The following is a 16,228-nucleotide window of genomic DNA, read 5'->3' on the forward strand; positions in this document are numbered from 1 at the left end:
CGAGGCTCTACCTTAAGGTACTGTGTGGCATGAGCTAACCCCACCACTACTTAAAAGAAGCCCTCTTTTTTTCATCAAACGTTGGATTTGTAACGATCAATGTCTAATGATATGATATACTAAATTCCTCGCATCAGTATCGCAAATCTCGAACCAACTGTCAACCACTCCCAACATTGCCGGGGAACAATCCCATGGCCCTCAACTCGCTATGGGCGCGAATCAGAGGTAGCGCAGCAGCAGGAGGGAGCAGCGCCCCCAGCCTCGCCCGAACGACGGCGCTCAACCTCATCGGCTTCGCGACCTGGATCCCGGTGATTGCGTGGTTCAACCTGCACGTGGCGGAGCTGACGGTCGTGGACGGCAACTCGATGTACCCGTTCATGAATGCGGACCGGGACTCGTCGCTGCGGAGGGACGTGGTGCTCAACTACAAGTGGGCGCCGCAGGAGGATTTGCAGCGGGGGATGGTGGTGACGCTGAGGTGAGTTTTCTTGCGTGAGGGCTGTGTAGTGGATAGTCATGAGAGGAATATCGAGCTGGTTCTGACTTATCAATTCACAGGAGCCCATTCCATCCAGAGGTGATTGCCGTCAAGAGGGTCGTTGCAGTAGAAGGCGACGTCATCAAGACAAAGAAGCCGTATCCCGTCTCGACGGTGAGGATACCGCAGGGTCACGTCTGGGTAGAGGGAGACGGGCCGCCGGGGTCGAGCCTGGACAGCAACACGTACGGGCCCGTTTCGAAGAGGTTGCTGACGGGGAGGGTGACGCATATCGTGTATCCGCTGAGGAAGTTTGGGCCGGTCAAGTGGTGGGAGCATGACAGGCCGTTGGTGGAGTGAGTGAGTGAGTGAGTGGGCGAGGAGGAGGGAGATGGGATTGTACGATAGGGACGGGTGCATTTGCATAGTCGGGCGTCTTGGGTAGATGTATCATTACCGTTAGAGGGACACTGCATCGATATATACTTGTACTTTACTTCAACCTGGCTACCTATTCACAAAACATGAATCCCACGATATCAACAGCCATTTCCTCCGCATAAAGTGCAAGTAATAGTTACAGTACGGTGATTTCAACAAGTAACGCCACAGCGGATCGGCGAATGCGGACGACGCATGTGGCTGAGCCCCAAAACGCCGGGGCTCAACGGCCTATCAGGAGCCTCAGGGCAAAAAGTTCGCAGAAAAAAGCGTCGGGAGCCCACGCGACCGCTCAAGGCATCGAGAGACGCTGAAGACGGTCTGATGTCGTCTTCTTTCTGTTCTCTCTCTCTTCTTGTCGTACCATCTAGCCGTCCTGTTGCTGTTAGAACCAGAGAGGACAGGGAGACGGGCTGCTCATAGAATTGCGACCTTGTTGCGCTGCGCTGCTTTGCGCTGGCTTGGTTCTCTATTTCTTTACTTCTTTTTTTTTACTTCTTTCCTCCGTGGACCCCTTCTCTCCTCCTCCCTCACAATCTCCGTTCGCATAGACGCCTCAGCAAGTCGCATTCCCTCCTCCATTGGGCGCCTCCTTACCAAATGTCCGAAGGCCTCTCCAGCTCCTCGCAGTTCCCCCTCGCCGGCTACAACCCTGCGACCGCAAAGCCGAACAGCGCGACGCCCAGCGATCCGACTGCGGCGGCAGGCCGTGACTCTGCCGCTGCCCTGGAGCCTCGTCATGGTGACTTCGTGAAGCCCGTTGACGCTCCTCACCACGCCATGCACAGCGAAGAAATCGAGGCCGAGGGCCGGCCGCCATATATCCACGTTGGTCTCACCCCTTGCCTATGACGCTGCGTCTTCCGGTGGGAAGCCCTCTTGCTACCCATGCAATGAGGGGGGTTACGGCAACGCCTCGATCTTGAGCTGGAATTTTTGCTGACAGCTGGGATTGGGATCTCCATATTAGGCAATGATTGCGGGAGGCGTGGGAGGCTCGACGGGCGACATGCTGATGCATTCGCTGGACACGGTCAAGACGCGACAGCAGGGCGATCCGCACTTCCCGCCGAAGTACTCGTCCCTGGGGCGCTCGTACTACACCATCTGGCGGCAGGAGGGCATCGCGAGGGGTCTGTACGGGGGCTGGATCCCGGCGCTGGGCGGCTCGTTCCCGGGCACGCTCCTCTTCTTCGGCACCTACGAATGGAGCAAGCGGTTCTTGATAGACCACGGGCTGCAGCACCATCTCGCCTATCTCTCAGCAGGTGAGTATGCGCTGCGCCGGCACACGCACACACACACACACACCCATCATCTCTCGCCCCTCCCTTTCAACGACCAACTAACCCCTTTTCTCATAACAGGCTTCCTCGGAGACCTCGCGGCCTCCATCGTCTACGTGCCGTCCGAAGTCCTCAAGACCCGGCTGCAGCTCCAGGGCCGCTACAACAACCCCCATTTCGCCTCCGGCTACAACTACCGCGGCACCCTCGACGCCGCCCGCACAATCGTCCGCACCGAGGGCGCCTCCGCCCTCTTCTACGGCTACAAGGCCACCCTCTACCGCGACCTGCCCTTCTCCGCGCTGCAGTTCATGTTCTGGGAGCAGTTCCAGGCCTGGTCCCGCGTCTACAAGCAGAGCCGCGACATTGGCGTGCCCCTGGAGCTCCTGACCGGCGCCGCCGCGGGTGGCCTCGCCGGCGTCATCACGTGTCCCCTCGACGTCGTAAAGACCCGTCTGCAGACGCAGGTCAACACGCCCGCAGCCGCCGAGCCGGAACCTTCTCCTTCTTCACATCGATCGAAAGACCCGAATCCCCAGAAGCGACTGATATCCACGTCGTCTCCGAGCACGCACAGACCCAAACCGGGCGCCATCGCGCTCAACACGTCCTCCGTCCTGGCCGGCCTGCGGGTGATTTACCATACCGAGGGCGTGGGCGGCTGGTTCCGCGGCGTGGGGCCTCGTGGCGTGTGGACGTTTATCCAGAGCGGGTGCATGCTGTTTTTGTATCAGCGGTTGCTTCACAAGCTGGAGGTGTGGATGCCGTTGGACAATCCCGATTCCGATTCCGAAGCAGCGTTGTGAGGAGGGGGAGATGAAGAAAGAAGAAGGAAAAGAAAAACAAGATGATGAAGAGGGATTGCTTTCTCATAGGAAAGGGGGGGGTAATTATTCCATTTTCGGTTTGTACATGACAGTTGCAGCATCGCGATGCAAAGACATACAAAACGAGCGTCGCAGCGAAGAAGAAGACGAAGACGAAAGAAGAAGAAGAAAGGAGTTGACAGATATCCAGAAGGGGGAAAGGCGATATCAACCTGTACAGAATTCACTAGACGAAAGACTTTTTGAGCATAAGAAAAGATGAAAAGGGGGGGGACTTTGGGAAGGGGGGGGGCTTCGCGGTCAAACTTTGGGTGTATATGAAGGCGTTTTACGGGAGAGGGAAAAGAAAACCATTAGAAACAGTTGGCATTTTTGTGTTTTGATATATGGTTATGGATATAGATAGAAGTAAGGGGAGAAGGGGGGCATGGGATGGACATGGTTACGTGCCGAAAATCTCCCAACATTTGTGTTATTACTACTACCTCTTCATTTCAACTTGTCTTTGCCTGATGAGGAGAGTTCAACTGTATGAGTATGTTCGTGGTCCAGGGGGGGGAAGAGCATGTGTTACGAATAGGGGAGGCTTTATTGTTTTTGATACCTTTGTTGAACAGGGGTTGTAAAATCGACATCGAAAAACAAAAAGGTATCTCAAGCAAGATCAAGAGCGCACAGCCCAATGCAAACAAACCGTCGTATAAAGCAAACATAGATGCCCACCCAACCCCACAATGGAAAATCCCCAGGCAATCTCAATCTCTTAACATCAACTCGTTCAACATCGACAACCTCAACTTCACCGACAACAACCCCCCCGTTCATCAAGCGTCCGGATCACTCTCCTCAACAACCCTCGCCTCCTCAAAGTCCTCCGTCCTCTGCATCATGTCGTCCCTCGCAAGACACGCCACAATGGCCACCGTCAGGGCATTCCAGATGCCCAAGCTGCGGTCCACGAAATCCAGCTCGACCTGCGGCGTGAGATTCATGGTTGCCTCGTCCTTGGAAGAGTCGGCCGTGAGCAGAATGACGGTCGTTCCGATGATGAAGAAGCCAAAGATGACGGGTGGCTGGCGGCGGTACAGCGTCGGCGATGACGCAGAGTTTGTTGTTGGAGCTGAAGCTAGAGGAATGTCTGCCATGGCGATGTCGTCTTCTGACTCGCTGTGCAGCTCCCTTTTGATAGCGACTCGTATTTCCGCGTCTTCGTCGTCCTCTTGCTTGACGTGTACTGGATCCCTTGCTGGAGTACCCTGTTCAGTCGTCATCGGCTCATCGGCATCGCTCTCGATAACAGATGTTTCCCCATGATATTCTGGCTTGATGACAGGCCGCCGCCCTATCAACCGAAACAATTTGTCCATCACCCTCGACCCAAGTAGCCTCCACGATCGACTCCTAATGACAGTGGCCTGCTTCTGCCGCTCTTCATTCGACGCCTCTGCTTCACCCATAATCTGCCTCTCGACTTCCATGTCCACATCCCCCTCGGCCGCACCGTCTTCCTTGTCCGGCTTGATGGCGAGCATCTTGCGGTGCTTCCTCGCCAGGTCTCTCATGCGCATCTCCACAAAGGCCGTTCTAGGCATACCATTGCTGTGCTTGTCGACGATTTCGACGATGATGTTGGGGAGGTACTCCAAGTGGCGATAGCCGCCGTCCTCGGCAGCCCAGTTGAGAAACTTGTCCAAAGACTTCTTGATCATCTGAGGAGCTTTGTCACGTAGGCCAGATTGGCACGTCGTGCGAATGTCTGCGGTGAGGTCGATGAGTCTCGTCAGTGCTGCGGTAGCTGCCAATCTTTCTTCGTCAGTATCTCGAGATCCACCGCATGCAGAGGGGGGGAGGGGGGAGTTGGGATGTTTCCCACCTCGAAAGGTGTTGTTCGCATGCGCATACACCACCGGATTCATGTCCTTCCTCCAGCAATAGCAGGCCTCGGGCATGGGAACCGTCGGGAAGTACCCCTCCCAGTAGCTCGGCAGCAGCGGGATCTCCTGTCGCAGAAACAGAATCTCAAACAGCCGCTCCTCCAGCGGTGCCCATCGCAGGTTGGTGCCCAGGTAGTGCCTCTTCTCCGCCTCCATGTCGGCCAGCATCTTTTCGCTGACAACCGGTCCAACTTGTTCCCTTGCTCCGTCCAGCACTGTGTCTTTGGTGTTGTGCTCATCTTCGCCTTTGCCATTGATGGTGTCTTCGTCCCTGGCGGTGTTGTGCTTGCTCTCGTCGCGGTGCTCGCCTCTCCGCGGCCTCAAGGGCGACTGAGTACCCCGCTGAGGCGTCCTGGACTTGGACTTGCGGTAGGGCGAGCTGTGAGGCGTGGGCGTGTGTCTCCTAGAGCTGGAGGGAGTGTGCCTCTTGGAAGACGTGCGACGATATCGGCCATTCTTGCGGCGCCGAGGCGTGCTGCTGCGCGACTTGTGCGGCGAAGCCTCGCTGGCTCTTATCTCTGTCCTCGCCTCCATGGCTAAATCGCATCGAAGTGTAGAGGAAAATCATGGAGGTCTGCGCATCGCCGTTGGAATGCAGATGAAGTCCAGTCCTTTAAGTAGCCGGTTGCAGAGGGAGAGAAGGAAGGCGGACAAAGTGCAGAGCGTTTGCGGATGATGGCCAGGAACTGTTCAAGTATCGACGACATTGTAACTCTGCTGGGTCTTAGCAATTACAGGGCGCCATGGAGCCTGTGGAAGGGCAGTTCGGCACTGCTGGGCAGCTGCTGCAATAACTGCAGGAGCGCGCAGGTGCCGGTACAGGATACATCGGGCAGGCTGCATGTTGTCGCAAGCCGAAGTGCCCCAAACGGGTCGAGAGATGAGACTGGAAGGGCCTTTGACGGTGAATTCACTGCCAGATTGGAGTCGCAGTTCTCTTTGTTCCTCGTTTCTCGACTGAAAGGGGGCCGGTTGGCTTCGTCGCGCACTCGGTGAGCCGATGACAGAGCATGGACGTCTGCAACAAAGAGCTCGGGGTTTGGAAAAGCTCTGTTCAGCTTCTTTCGCCGTCGGTCCGTCTCGTCTTTCATGAACCTCGAAAAATACAGCCTCAGAGTCATCTGTGAAGGAGCTGACGGAAGCATGAAGCCGGAGCCAATCAAGTGCAGTTATCTGATCAGAGGCGTTTGTACAAGTCGGATGCTTGCTCTCTCTATAGAAACCAAAAAAAGGGACCCTCTCCCCCTTATATCTGTCGCCGAGATGCTTCACCATCGCTCGAGCAGTCACGAATCCTCATCCCAGCGAGTGAATCCTCGATCCAGCAGCAAGGCTCCTCAGTCCCTCTTCTCCATATACGGCACACACGCCTCGTAAACCTCCTTGAAGCCAGGGTACTGCACAACCCTCGCAAACAAGCCCTCGTCAATCATCCTCACAGACTGCAGAGACCCAGAAATGAAAAAGTCAGAGTACGACGGCCTCTCACCGAGGATAAACGGTCCGCCCTCTTGGTTCCGCCTCATCAGCTCGCCGATAGCGCGCCAGTCCGCATCTGCCGCCTCCCATCGCTCCTCTTCGCCAGCCAGCAAGTCCTCCAGTTTCTTCCCAAGCTGAGCCTCGCGAGTGCGTCGAAAGTACTCTTGGGCGCGCGGCGAGAACATGTTGACCTCGCGCGGAATGATGGAGCGGTACAGGACTGGGGCAACCAGGGTCCGGAGCTTGAGCTCAATTTCGCTGCCCAGCTCTGAAGCGAGCGCAACTGAAGGGTCCGGATACGTTGACTCGAGGAATTCCGCAATGGGCGTCGAATCCATGATGGATCTGTTGGTGGGCACATGCTGGATGGCGGGAACTGTGTAGTTTCTCTTGTTTCCAGAAGCTGGGTCATGGGGAGGGAGGCCGCTATCTCATGTCAACTGATATTCTTGCGTTGCCTGTCGCGTATCAGGAGGAGAGCAAGAGAGTGAAGGGATCGAGCTTACAGCGCTCTGAGCGTAGGCTCAATGTCTGGCATCTCGAGAAAGACAGTCTTGTACGGAACCCGCTTGTAGTTGAGCATCAGTCTGATGCGCCAGACAGTGGGCGAGAAGCAGACGTTCTTGACACAAGCCAGATCGTACAAGACAACCTCAGGCTCAGCACTTGAAGCGGCCATTGTAGACGAAGAGGATATTTGTGCTGTATTTGTGAGTAAACCGTCTGTTCTGATGGCTCTGCCCAGTAGGTAGTGAGCAGAAACAGCAGCTTTCTGCGGGACGTTGAGGGCTGATATAAGAAAACAGTCGAGAGGTTGCAACCAGTCATGAGCGACATCCCATTTATGCTAACCGTCGAATCCTTCGTGTCTGAAGCGCAAGGACATGGCCATCACGAACGGCTGCTATTGGTGTATAAAGGGGAGGGATATCTCATGCCCATATGAGAGTCATGATTGGCTCATTGTACCACCAGCTTCACCATGGCCACTTGGACAAGAATCCAGATAACATGATCATAGATAGAGAACAATGCATTGTACAGCTGATTGGAAAGAAAAAAAAAAAGAAAGAGACGAAAAGAAAGCCAACAATCAATCATCTTACAAGGCATGTCTTACAGTAGAACTCGCACAGTGTATTGCGCAATAACTTACTGTGTATGCTAACCCAATTCCGACCCCACTTGGACAAAACTCTGGAACTGCTGAAATCCGATCTGCGACTGGACCGCCGGGCTCATGTCCGTATAGCATCAAAATCAGCATCGCCTTACAACACAACAAACAGCCGCCGCAGCCATGGCCGAGGCAGTCAAAGCCGCCGCCGCGCGCCAGTTGCCCGCCTTTAAACTGGGCAAGAAGCAAGTCTTTCTGTACGTCCCCCATTGACGCTCCCACCTTGATTCCCCAGAACAAGATCTCGATGCTCATACAAGGACTTCCATCGAATACAGACCAAACCATGTCATCACGATGCTCCGAAAAGAACACCTCCCCCCCAACGAAGCCTGCTTCAAAGTGCCCCTCCGCTTCACGAAATTCGACCTCAGGGACTACCTCTGGAACCTCTACGGCGTCGAGGTCACCACCGTGCGGTCCTACGTCAAGCAGCAGCCGCTCACGCAGCGCAGCACCAGCTCGCGCTCGTGGTACCGCCCGCAGCCGCACAAGATCATGACGGTCGAGCTGGCCAGGCCGTTCCAGTGGCCCGAGCCGCCGGCGGACCTCGAGCCCTGGAGCCACGACCTGTGGCGCATGCGCGAGGAGACGATTGAGCAGCGCAACGAGGAGCAGCTAGCGCGCCAGCGCATGCAGATCCCGCTCAAGAGCCAGCAGCCCAAGCCCAAGGAGCGGGAGCAGCTGGGCGAGCTGGCCAAGAAGATGCTGAGCGGCGAGGTCAAGTGGGAGAACAACGTCGTGCTGGATCCGAAGTGGGATCGGATTCTGGGGAGGGAAAAGGCCGGGAAGTCGACGGAGACGACGGAGACGACGACGACGACGACCTCATGAGATACTATAAAACGATGATTAAAAAAAAAAAAAAAAAATGGAAAATGGATTACAGAAAAGGAAGAAGCATTCTCCCTGGTGTATAGAAGGAACGGGAAGAGAATGGCAGCCGGCCAGTGTATGATGAACTCGGACGGCATAGCATATGTATCTATGTATCTGTATATTACTCCTGAACTTGAACAAAGAAAGGAAACCTTCGTTCAGCCCTGAATATCCTCTTCTTTCAGCAATCAAGCCCCATCAACCCAGTGCTCCGCCCCCTGAAAATGCAACACCTGATCCCCCCAACTCCACCACCCAGCCGTAAGGTTCCTCGCAAACACCTCCAGCCCCCGATACTCCTCCTCCTCCTCCCCATCCCCTTCTCCAAAAACATCCCCAAACAAGGCCCTCAGGTTCGGCTTCCGCGAATGAACATCCGGGACCGCCACAATGACCCGCGACTTTAGCTTCAGAGGCACCTTCCCCCCCGCCCGCTTCTTCGCAATGAGAAGCGTCTCCCAGGGCTTCCTCCATTCAGACTCAATGTCAAATATAGGTTCTCCTTCGGCCGTAACCTTGAGCCACGTCCACTGCGTCACCATCTCCAGGCCCCACGAAGCGAATACTCCCTTGGAGGACGTCATGAGGTCGAAGATGCTGGCTCTGTTGGTGATCCAAACCGCTACCAAGCCGTCGGGGGCAAGACGCGACGCCACTGGTATGCTGGACAAAAGATTCCGCATATCGGACATGGTTGAGACGGTGTTGTATGTGGTGCTTGCCTTCTGGTTCCTCCGGACAGACCGGTTGGGCCACGGGGGGTCGAGAACGATGAGCTTGAACTGCGGCGCTAAGTCAACGAATGCTTGACGCAGGTCCTGTATCGATCCGTGCAGGTATTCGGCTCCTGGAGGAATCTTGACGCTTGGCGACGATGCTTTCTCAGTCTTCATCTCACCCATACGGAGAGCATCAATCCCACCACCACCACCACCATCATCAATACCCACGGCATCACCACCAACCCTAGGCAAGCAAAACACCCCAGAATACTCCCTCTTAATCTCCTCCAGCGCCCCCCTCGCCGCCGCCGCAGCCATCAGCTCCGCAATCTGCGCTCCCGCGGATCGTGCATGGGACGCAGCATCGTTGCCCCGGCGGCGCGGCTCCGGCGTGACAAAGGGCGTCCGCGGCGGAGGGCCGGAGATGATCCGGGCTCGGGGCCGGTGGCCGGGCGGGACCTGGGCCTCTTCGAGGGAGCGCGGGATGTCGATGAGGGTGGTTCCATCGGACTGGAAGAGGATTGATGATGAGGGCGTTGAAGGAGGACACGGTGATGATGATGATGGGCTGTCAGATGGTGGTGGTGGTGGTGGTGGTGGTGGTGGTGGTGCCGCAGTTGTGGGTTTGGATATCATGATGAGGCTGGTCTGGTTTCATCAAGGTCGTTGGACAGGGGAATGGACATTGTCGTTGACAGTGAAAAGTCTGGTTTTCGGGTTATCGCGAGTGTACGAGCTCTCACGGTTGTTAATCGCCAAGGCTGAGTTACATGCGAGTAATTCGAGGTGATGGATGACGTTGAAAGATGATAAACGCTCAATGCAGTTACAAATGAGCTGCGAATTACTACTGGACCAATTACCAGAAACTACCTTACTATAGCGCTCCTCCAATGGCCAATAAAGCTGGACCGGTCACAAAACGCTTGACACTCACAGCCAGTCGACAGCAAACGCATACCTTGTACAAATCTCCGTATTCCCATTACTAGATACCTATTTGCCCTTCTACTTAATTTTCCATGTCTTCTTTTCTGCCCTCGCCTGGAAAGAAAAGGAAAGATAAATAAAAAACCAAAACGCCGTCGCTTTAAAACGAGATATAAAAAAAATGCATGCAGGAAGTGTTAGTTGGTCGGTCGTAGAACCCTCCCTCAGCGACCAATGGCTACATCATGACGATGCGGCTCTGATAGAGCATCTTGCACCTCATCCCTACCCAACTTCTTCGACCCCCATCAAACTCCATGACGTGTCGACGCCCCCCCTTTTCCAACTTTGACCATCGAGTTGTAAGCCCCTTCGGGCTTATATCGACGTCGGGGCAGCGTCTTTCCTCCAGCCCTTGCTCCGCATGTTCATCTCGATAGACTTCCAGATGTGTTCGACAACCTCCTTGTCCCTGAATCGAGACGCGACGTCGTCCTCGCCTCGCCAGCGGTCCACGCTCGTGCTCACGACGCGGTGGCCCCAGCCACGGATGTTATCCGGCGGCAGGTCGCCTCTCCATCCAACATATACGCCCATGGTGTGCTTGAAGAGCTCGTTGGGATTGCTCCACTTGTAGTTCTTGAACTGCCACGTCTGGCCCGTCGTGAACACCGCAACGACGCGGTTCCAGTATTCCGGCTTGAACTGCTCCGATCCCTCGACCAGAATGAAGCGCATGGGACGGTTGGGATCGATGCCGGGGATGATGCGCTGGACGTGGAGCATCGAGGCCGTGGACGCTCCGGCATCGGGAGGCACGAACTTGCCGTCCTCGAGGAAGGAGCGCGCATTGGACATGCGCAGGAGTGAAGAGGCAGACGGGGAGAGCAGGATGATGGGATCGGGGCGGCGAGCCGGACCCTTTTGGTTGATGGACAGGGACTGGGTTGCGCCAAGCGTGGAAGAGGACTGCGACTTTTTCTGAATAAAGGGGAGGGCGAGTTTTCGGACGTGAGAAAAGTCCTAGAGCATCGCGTCAGTCGAGTGATGAAGGGGAATTGGAGAAGCACAACTTATGTCGTATGGAGGTATTATTTGAACTTACCGTCGGCTTGATGCCCCTCAGGACCGTGTTCCGGTCGCCCATCCGGCGCTCCCCATCATACACGCTCGCCAGCCGCGGGTCAATCGTCCCCTTGCCGGACCGAGCCTGCGCCGCCAAGGCCGCAGCGCCCGTCTTGGAAGAGGCAGCCGCTCCCGCCGCCGCCGCGCCCGCGTCGCCAGCCAGGGGCTTGATGTACTCGCTCTCCTCGCTGGCGCCCTCCAGCCAGGTGATGAGGTCGAGCCTCTCGATGAAGCCCAGGTTCTGCACCTTGGCGCTGGACCCGGCGGCGGCGAGATCCTCGTTCAGCCGCGTCGCCGCGGCGTTGTACTCGGGGATAGCCAGCTCGCGGTTGAGCCAGGCGAAGTAGATGCTGCGCAGGTCGACGGGCTTGTCGCTCGAGATGAAGCGCGTGGGCGAGTCTATGGGCAGGGCGAGCGACAGCGCTGTGAACTGCAGGTGCGTGGCCTGCGAGAGGGGCACTTCGGGGGCCGCGGCATCGTCGGACGCGCTGGGGACGAAGGACTGGCCGCTGGAGATGGACTGGCGGAGGACGAGGAGGGGGTCGTGGTCGGTGGGCGCCATGATTGGGGAGGCGCGCGGAAAAGGGAATGAAGCGCTGAGAGTGAAGAGCAGCTCGGGCGGTAGGAATTGAGAGGAAGCGAGTATTTTGTGAAGCAGCGAGGTTTGAGCTTCGATAGATTGATTTGATGTGTCGCAATGGAGAGAAAAGGCCCGCGGGCGATGAGTCTTGAACAAGTCGCGATGGTTTGTTGGAGTCAAATTGGTACAGAGAGGTTGAGCGCAGCAAGGCTGAGGGAGGCTAAAAAGCTGCAGTGCCGTGTCGACCAATCAGGCTGAGGCTTGGTGCTCGGCACTGCGAGCTGAAGCTGCACTCACCAAAATGCTGTTGAAAGCCACTTAGAACCGAGTCGTCTCTTTTGACACACCTATATGACAGCGAGATATAAACTAATTGTAGTTGCTACTTCTTGTATTTGCGTGATGATGCATCTCTTTCTTCCCACTACAGCGCTCTGAGCGTGTTCTTACATTGACTGGAACAAAACCCACAAGTCCAACCTTCTAAGCAGCATCAAGCAACTCCGTCCCTTTGAGGTACCCGTGCAGCCCCAATGAACCAGGTAAATCATGTATAGAGAGTACAAAAGAAAAAGAAAGACAAACAGAAAGGTCGTCGAGAAAGCTTCACAAGTAATGCTCCCCAGTAATCCTAAAAACGCCGGTACAGCCCATGCCTTTGTTTTTTTCCGCTTCCTTTATATTCCAAAAACAAGCTTCATGCGTTCGTAAGTGTAGAAACTCACCGCCGCCAGGGGTATCACCTTGACATATCCAATCGTGAGGCCGACGAAAAAGCCACGGAGTCCTCGCTCCCGAAAGATCATAGCCGCCGTTTCACCGACTCGCAGCCTGTGGCCATCGCCAACAGCACCGCCAACCTGCATCCGCCGTCGGACCACCTCCAGGGGGTACGAGCTTGTCTGTGAGATCATGCCTGCGACGCCTCCGGCCGTCAGCTCGGCCCAGGACCGGAGAGGCGCGGCCTTTCCTTCCGGATGGTTCTTCTTCTTCGGCAGAGTCGTGTACTGGGCGATGGAAGGAAGACGGAGCAGGTCGGACATGGTGTCGTGAGTGAGGAAGGACACGCCAGCATACGGCAGCATGCCGAGCATGGTGGGCGCGAATCCGCGGTAAAAGTTGACGAGACCGACGCGCGGCGCAACAGACTCAACCGTCGCGGCCGCAGAGTCCACCACTGTCGCAGCGCCCGGTGCGTTTGGCAGTTTCGCAGTCCGCGTCTTCTCGATGGGGTGCTCATTATAGATTTGGCGACATATTGATGTCAGCGAGGAGCGGCCATCCCGCCTGGTTTCAAAAGCGAGCCGCACTCGGACAACTTCTAGGGGATATGTGAAAAAGACAGAGGTCACGCCAGCAAGGCTGCCGCTGATGAGCCGTCGGAATGGCGTCTCGTGGTGTTTGTCGGGAATGATGACGGAGCGGATCTGCTCGTAGGCGAGGAACTTGATGCCGGCGTAGGGAAAGATCCTCAGGAGGGTGGCCGAGTGGCCCCTGAACAGCCCTCTGGCGCCCTCGGAAAGGTATATGTCTTTCATCGCGGAAGGCAGGCCGAACGAGGAGCCCGAGTATTTCGCGAACTGAGGGTTGCTGGTCTGGAAGAGGATCTTGACGCGATCAAGGGGTGCCACCGTCGTCTTGGCCTGTCCAGGAAGCGGTTAGCACACAACGCCGGAATCGCTCAATGGCCGTCCTTGAATCCGGCTTCAAGCACCGCCCGTCGCCTTGTAGCTCATGTCATCTGGAAGAAAAACTCACAGCGCATCCCGCGATACCTCCGGCGACACCGGATCTCCAGACGTAATCCCACGAACGAGTCTTTGCGCGCGACGTCACGTCCACATCGTTTACAGGAGAAACGGCGGCAGCGTCTATCCTTCGCGGAGCAGCAGTCGAAGCTGCAGCCGCGCCATGTTGTCGAGCCTTGTCGCGTGCTATGTCGGCCATCGAGCCATGATCCGCATAGGCGGATGGCATAGCGGCGCAGTGGCGGATGGTTTTGCGATGGTCCGGATTTTTTTTGGGGGGGGTTTTCTCAGTTCTATGAAAGAGACATGCCCGCAGAGGTTCGAACGAGAGGTTGAAGTCGCGGTGTCTGAACAAGGTCAAAGGTAAAAAGGAAATGCAGGAGAAGAAGCGAAAGAAGGCGACAGAAACAGGACTCGTCAATCACCACGAGGAACAAGCCGAGCTGCTTAGTCTACATAGGGGGGGAGAATCGGATGCTTGTAGGGGACCAAGAAAAGAAAAGAAACTGGCAACCCCCAAAGTCTCGGAGACGTCATGCGCCCGTGGGTAGCTGGCGGTACCTGGCCGGTACCTGCGAGGGCGCACGTCACATGCCCGCGAGCCCTGCCTGGCCAAGGGCTCTTTAGGGGTCCCTCTGAGGTCACTCTGGCGGGGAGCTTTTCAGGGCCGTGGGGTCTCCGGGCCGCTGGAGAAAAAAGCTGGAGAGCCGAGCCGAGAAATACCGAGTTGAAGAGCCGCTGTGCCGCGGGCAGCCATTCGCGGGGATTGTCTGTTGTTTTGTTTGTAAGTACTGATAAATCAAGGATAATACTGTAGATTTCATGTCAGTTGACAGAGGTTTGTAGGTGGTATGTATGGAAGAAGAGGTGCTTAGATTCGGATAATAGGCATCGATGAAGTCAACGTAGCCAACCAATCACATGCCAATCGCAGCGATGATGCAAATGTGCATATCAACTCGGTGCTTGTGATAGGATATGCCCACGAGGGTGATGAAAGTTCGTTCCGTCATGCTGCGAGTACAGCCATATAGGAACAGTAGTCGTTGAATAAATCAGGGTACTCCATGTTGAGTGTTGTAAGAAATCAAGATTGCTTGAGCAGTTAGAGACACGTATCAAATGGCCCAAGGTACCTCGCCATACACGTACCGACTATGTGCCCGCCATAGCTCGCGCAAGGTCTCCCGATTGACCTGAGCGCAATCTCAGATGCACTTGACCCTCAATTTACTAATCAGCCTGCCGGCTGGATGTCTTGAAGACGACGTTGTGTTGTTTCAGGGCAAACTCATCTTCTTTCTTCAGAAGTGAACCGTTGTTCCCTCTCAACTTCGAGCGAAGGCGACAAGCCGCGGCCATCCAAGCTCTCCTGCCCATATGTTCAAACCTACGACATCATGGGGTAAACATCATAAGAGGTATATAACCGGATTGTTGAGCCAGAATAGTTGGGAAAACGTTCCAAATGCCACAGCTGGGCCAACTCACTCTATCCAATGTCCAAAGACTACTAACCTACACCCAGACTACTTGCAGATGGCCCGATCTCGCAATAGTAGCAGTAGATATCACTTGATCATGAGAATTTGGAAGGAAATCATCGTAGTCAGGAAAACACGGAACCAAAGATTGCCCATTGGGGATGTTGGGAGAGCGCCTTTGCCCCCATTATGGGATCGCTAATGTTCGACTGCGTTGGCGCCATCAGGGGAGAGCCCGAATCTTTTCAGACTCCCTCTCTCTCTCTCTCTCTCACTCATCAACATTACGCACAGATTAAAACTCCAAGACAGTGCAAGCAACTCGCCATAATATAAATTACAAATACATGAATCCAGCCAAACGCCAAATGTCCATCGCACAATCACCGCTAAGCTCAAGTGCCAATTTACAGCTCCATCCAAGCCCTCCAAAGAAGCCCTCCATCCTCGAACTCTCCGCTCATAACCCGCCAGTATCATAAAAGACAAAATCCTATCATGAGAGACCGTGCCATGATAAACGTCACCAAGTAGTGCTCCTCATGTTTATCAAGACCACCCGCTTTGGGAGGTCCAATACAAGACAAAAGAGCCCGCAATGCGGTCCATCTCAATCATCAGACTGAACTTGAAGGCCATCACGCAATGGAGATGCCATCGTTCAGCTCCAAGCGTAAGAAACCCTTTAACGCAGAGAACAAGTGGTAGGAGCTGTTTTCCAAAAGCTGTATGCGATAACTACAGCAGTCAGTTCGGTCAGATGCGCTCCCCCCCAACACCAGATAGGCCCCCCGTCCTGATACCGAGATGACGAGCTTCAATTTTAATCGAAAGAGAGAACGATAAGTACTGTTTACTCTTGCCGCCTAGTCCATCCATCTACCCTTTCCTATATACTCTCATTAATCATCTGTCCCAAAGCTCATTTCCTTCTCCAGAAAAACTACACGGACTGCTAAGCCTCTCTTTCAAGCTCATCCTTTATTTCTGGAAGAGTAAAACACGATAACAAGAAGCCCATTATAGCAGCCAGCCAACTTCGGTGGATGTCCCTGGATGTAATAGCTCGATCTGCTCTATTCACTCACTCATGCATATAGAATGGGAAACAAACACCTTCAGTTGCAATGAT

The 16,228-nt window shown here is 55.1% G+C and overlaps 8 protein-coding genes across 8 annotated transcripts; 3 read left to right on the top strand and 5 right to left on the bottom strand.

Annotated features, from left to right (window-relative positions):
* Positions 1-194: 194 nt before the first annotated feature.
* BBK36DRAFT_1183892 (LexA/Signal peptidase) lies at positions 195-844 on the top strand (the record flags this gene model as incomplete). Its single annotated transcript, XM_024896376.1, has 2 exons — positions 195-484; positions 565-844. 2 exons carry the CDS (start codon positions 195-197, stop codon positions 842-844), a joined length of 570 nt encoding a protein of 189 aa, XP_024746229.1.
* Positions 845-1,705: 861 nt separating this feature from the next.
* BBK36DRAFT_1128230 (mitochondrial carrier) lies at positions 1,706-3,017 on the top strand (the record flags this gene model as incomplete). The annotated part of the gene is made up of 3 exons (XM_024891591.1): positions 1,706-1,753; positions 1,896-2,193; positions 2,293-3,017. The coding sequence occupies 3 exons, from the start codon at positions 1,706-1,708 to the stop codon at positions 3,015-3,017; spliced, it is 1,071 nt and encodes a 356-aa protein (XP_024746230.1).
* Positions 3,018-3,862: 845 nt separating this feature from the next.
* BBK36DRAFT_1097870 (hypothetical protein) lies at positions 3,863-5,221 on the bottom strand (the record flags this gene model as incomplete). The annotated part of the gene is made up of 3 exons (XM_024889113.1): positions 3,863-4,380; positions 4,540-4,833; positions 4,912-5,221. Coding segments are annotated over 3 exons (1,122 nt in total), but the record flags the coding sequence as incomplete, so codon positions are not given.
* A 1,088-nt stretch (positions 5,222-6,309) lies between these two features.
* BBK36DRAFT_1127823 (hypothetical protein) lies at positions 6,310-7,130 on the bottom strand (the record flags this gene model as incomplete). The annotated part of the gene is made up of 2 exons (XM_024891558.1): positions 6,310-6,877; positions 6,958-7,130. The coding sequence occupies 2 exons, from the start codon at positions 7,128-7,130 to the stop codon at positions 6,310-6,312; spliced, it is 741 nt and encodes a 246-aa protein (XP_024746232.1).
* Positions 7,131-7,751: 621 nt separating this feature from the next.
* On the top strand, positions 7,752-8,462 carry BBK36DRAFT_1162694 (hypothetical protein; the record flags this gene model as incomplete). The annotated part of the gene is made up of 2 exons (XM_024894464.1): positions 7,752-7,825; positions 7,907-8,462. 2 exons carry the CDS (start codon positions 7,752-7,754, stop codon positions 8,460-8,462), a joined length of 630 nt encoding a protein of 209 aa, XP_024746233.1.
* A 245-nt stretch (positions 8,463-8,707) lies between these two features.
* Positions 8,708-9,724, bottom strand: BBK36DRAFT_1089939 (MT-A70-domain-containing protein; the record flags this gene model as incomplete). Its single annotated transcript, XM_024889011.1, has 1 exon — positions 8,708-9,724. A coding segment is annotated over one exon (1,017 nt), but the record flags the coding sequence as incomplete, so codon positions are not given.
* A 508-nt stretch (positions 9,725-10,232) lies between these two features.
* Positions 10,233-11,852, bottom strand: BBK36DRAFT_1136456 (CDC73-domain-containing protein). Its single transcript, XM_024892983.1, has 3 exons — positions 11,265-11,852; positions 10,537-11,182; positions 10,233-10,350 (listed from the first exon to the last, which is right to left on the bottom strand). The coding sequence occupies exons 1-2, from the start codon at positions 11,844-11,846 to the stop codon at positions 10,538-10,540; spliced, it is 1,227 nt and encodes a 408-aa protein (XP_024746235.1). The 5' UTR covers positions 11,847-11,852; the 3' UTR covers positions 10,233-10,350; position 10,537.
* Positions 11,853-12,541: 689 nt separating this feature from the next.
* Positions 12,542-13,811, bottom strand: BBK36DRAFT_1128212 (mitochondrial carrier; the record flags this gene model as incomplete). Its single annotated transcript, XM_024891588.1, has 2 exons — positions 12,542-13,507; positions 13,623-13,811. The coding sequence occupies 2 exons, from the start codon at positions 13,809-13,811 to the stop codon at positions 12,542-12,544; spliced, it is 1,155 nt and encodes a 384-aa protein (XP_024746236.1).
* Between the last annotated feature and the right edge of the window lie 2,417 nt (positions 13,812-16,228).

Source organism: Trichoderma citrinoviride (assembly GCF_003025115.1).
Source record: "Trichoderma citrinoviride strain TUCIM 6016 unplaced genomic scaffold BBK36scaffold_15, whole genome shotgun sequence".
NCBI classification, from domain to species: Eukaryota; Fungi; Ascomycota; class Sordariomycetes; order Hypocreales; family Hypocreaceae; genus Trichoderma; species Trichoderma citrinoviride.

Coding starts and splice junctions, on each gene's coding strand:
- BBK36DRAFT_1136456 (XM_024892983.1), bottom strand. CDS start 11,846: ATGGCGCCCACCGACCACGACCCCCTCCTCGTCCTCCGCCAGTCCATC. Junction 11,183..11,264: donor TGAGGGGCATCAAGCCGACG/GTAAGTTCAAAT, acceptor GCGATGCTCTAG/GACTTTTCTCACGTCCGAAA.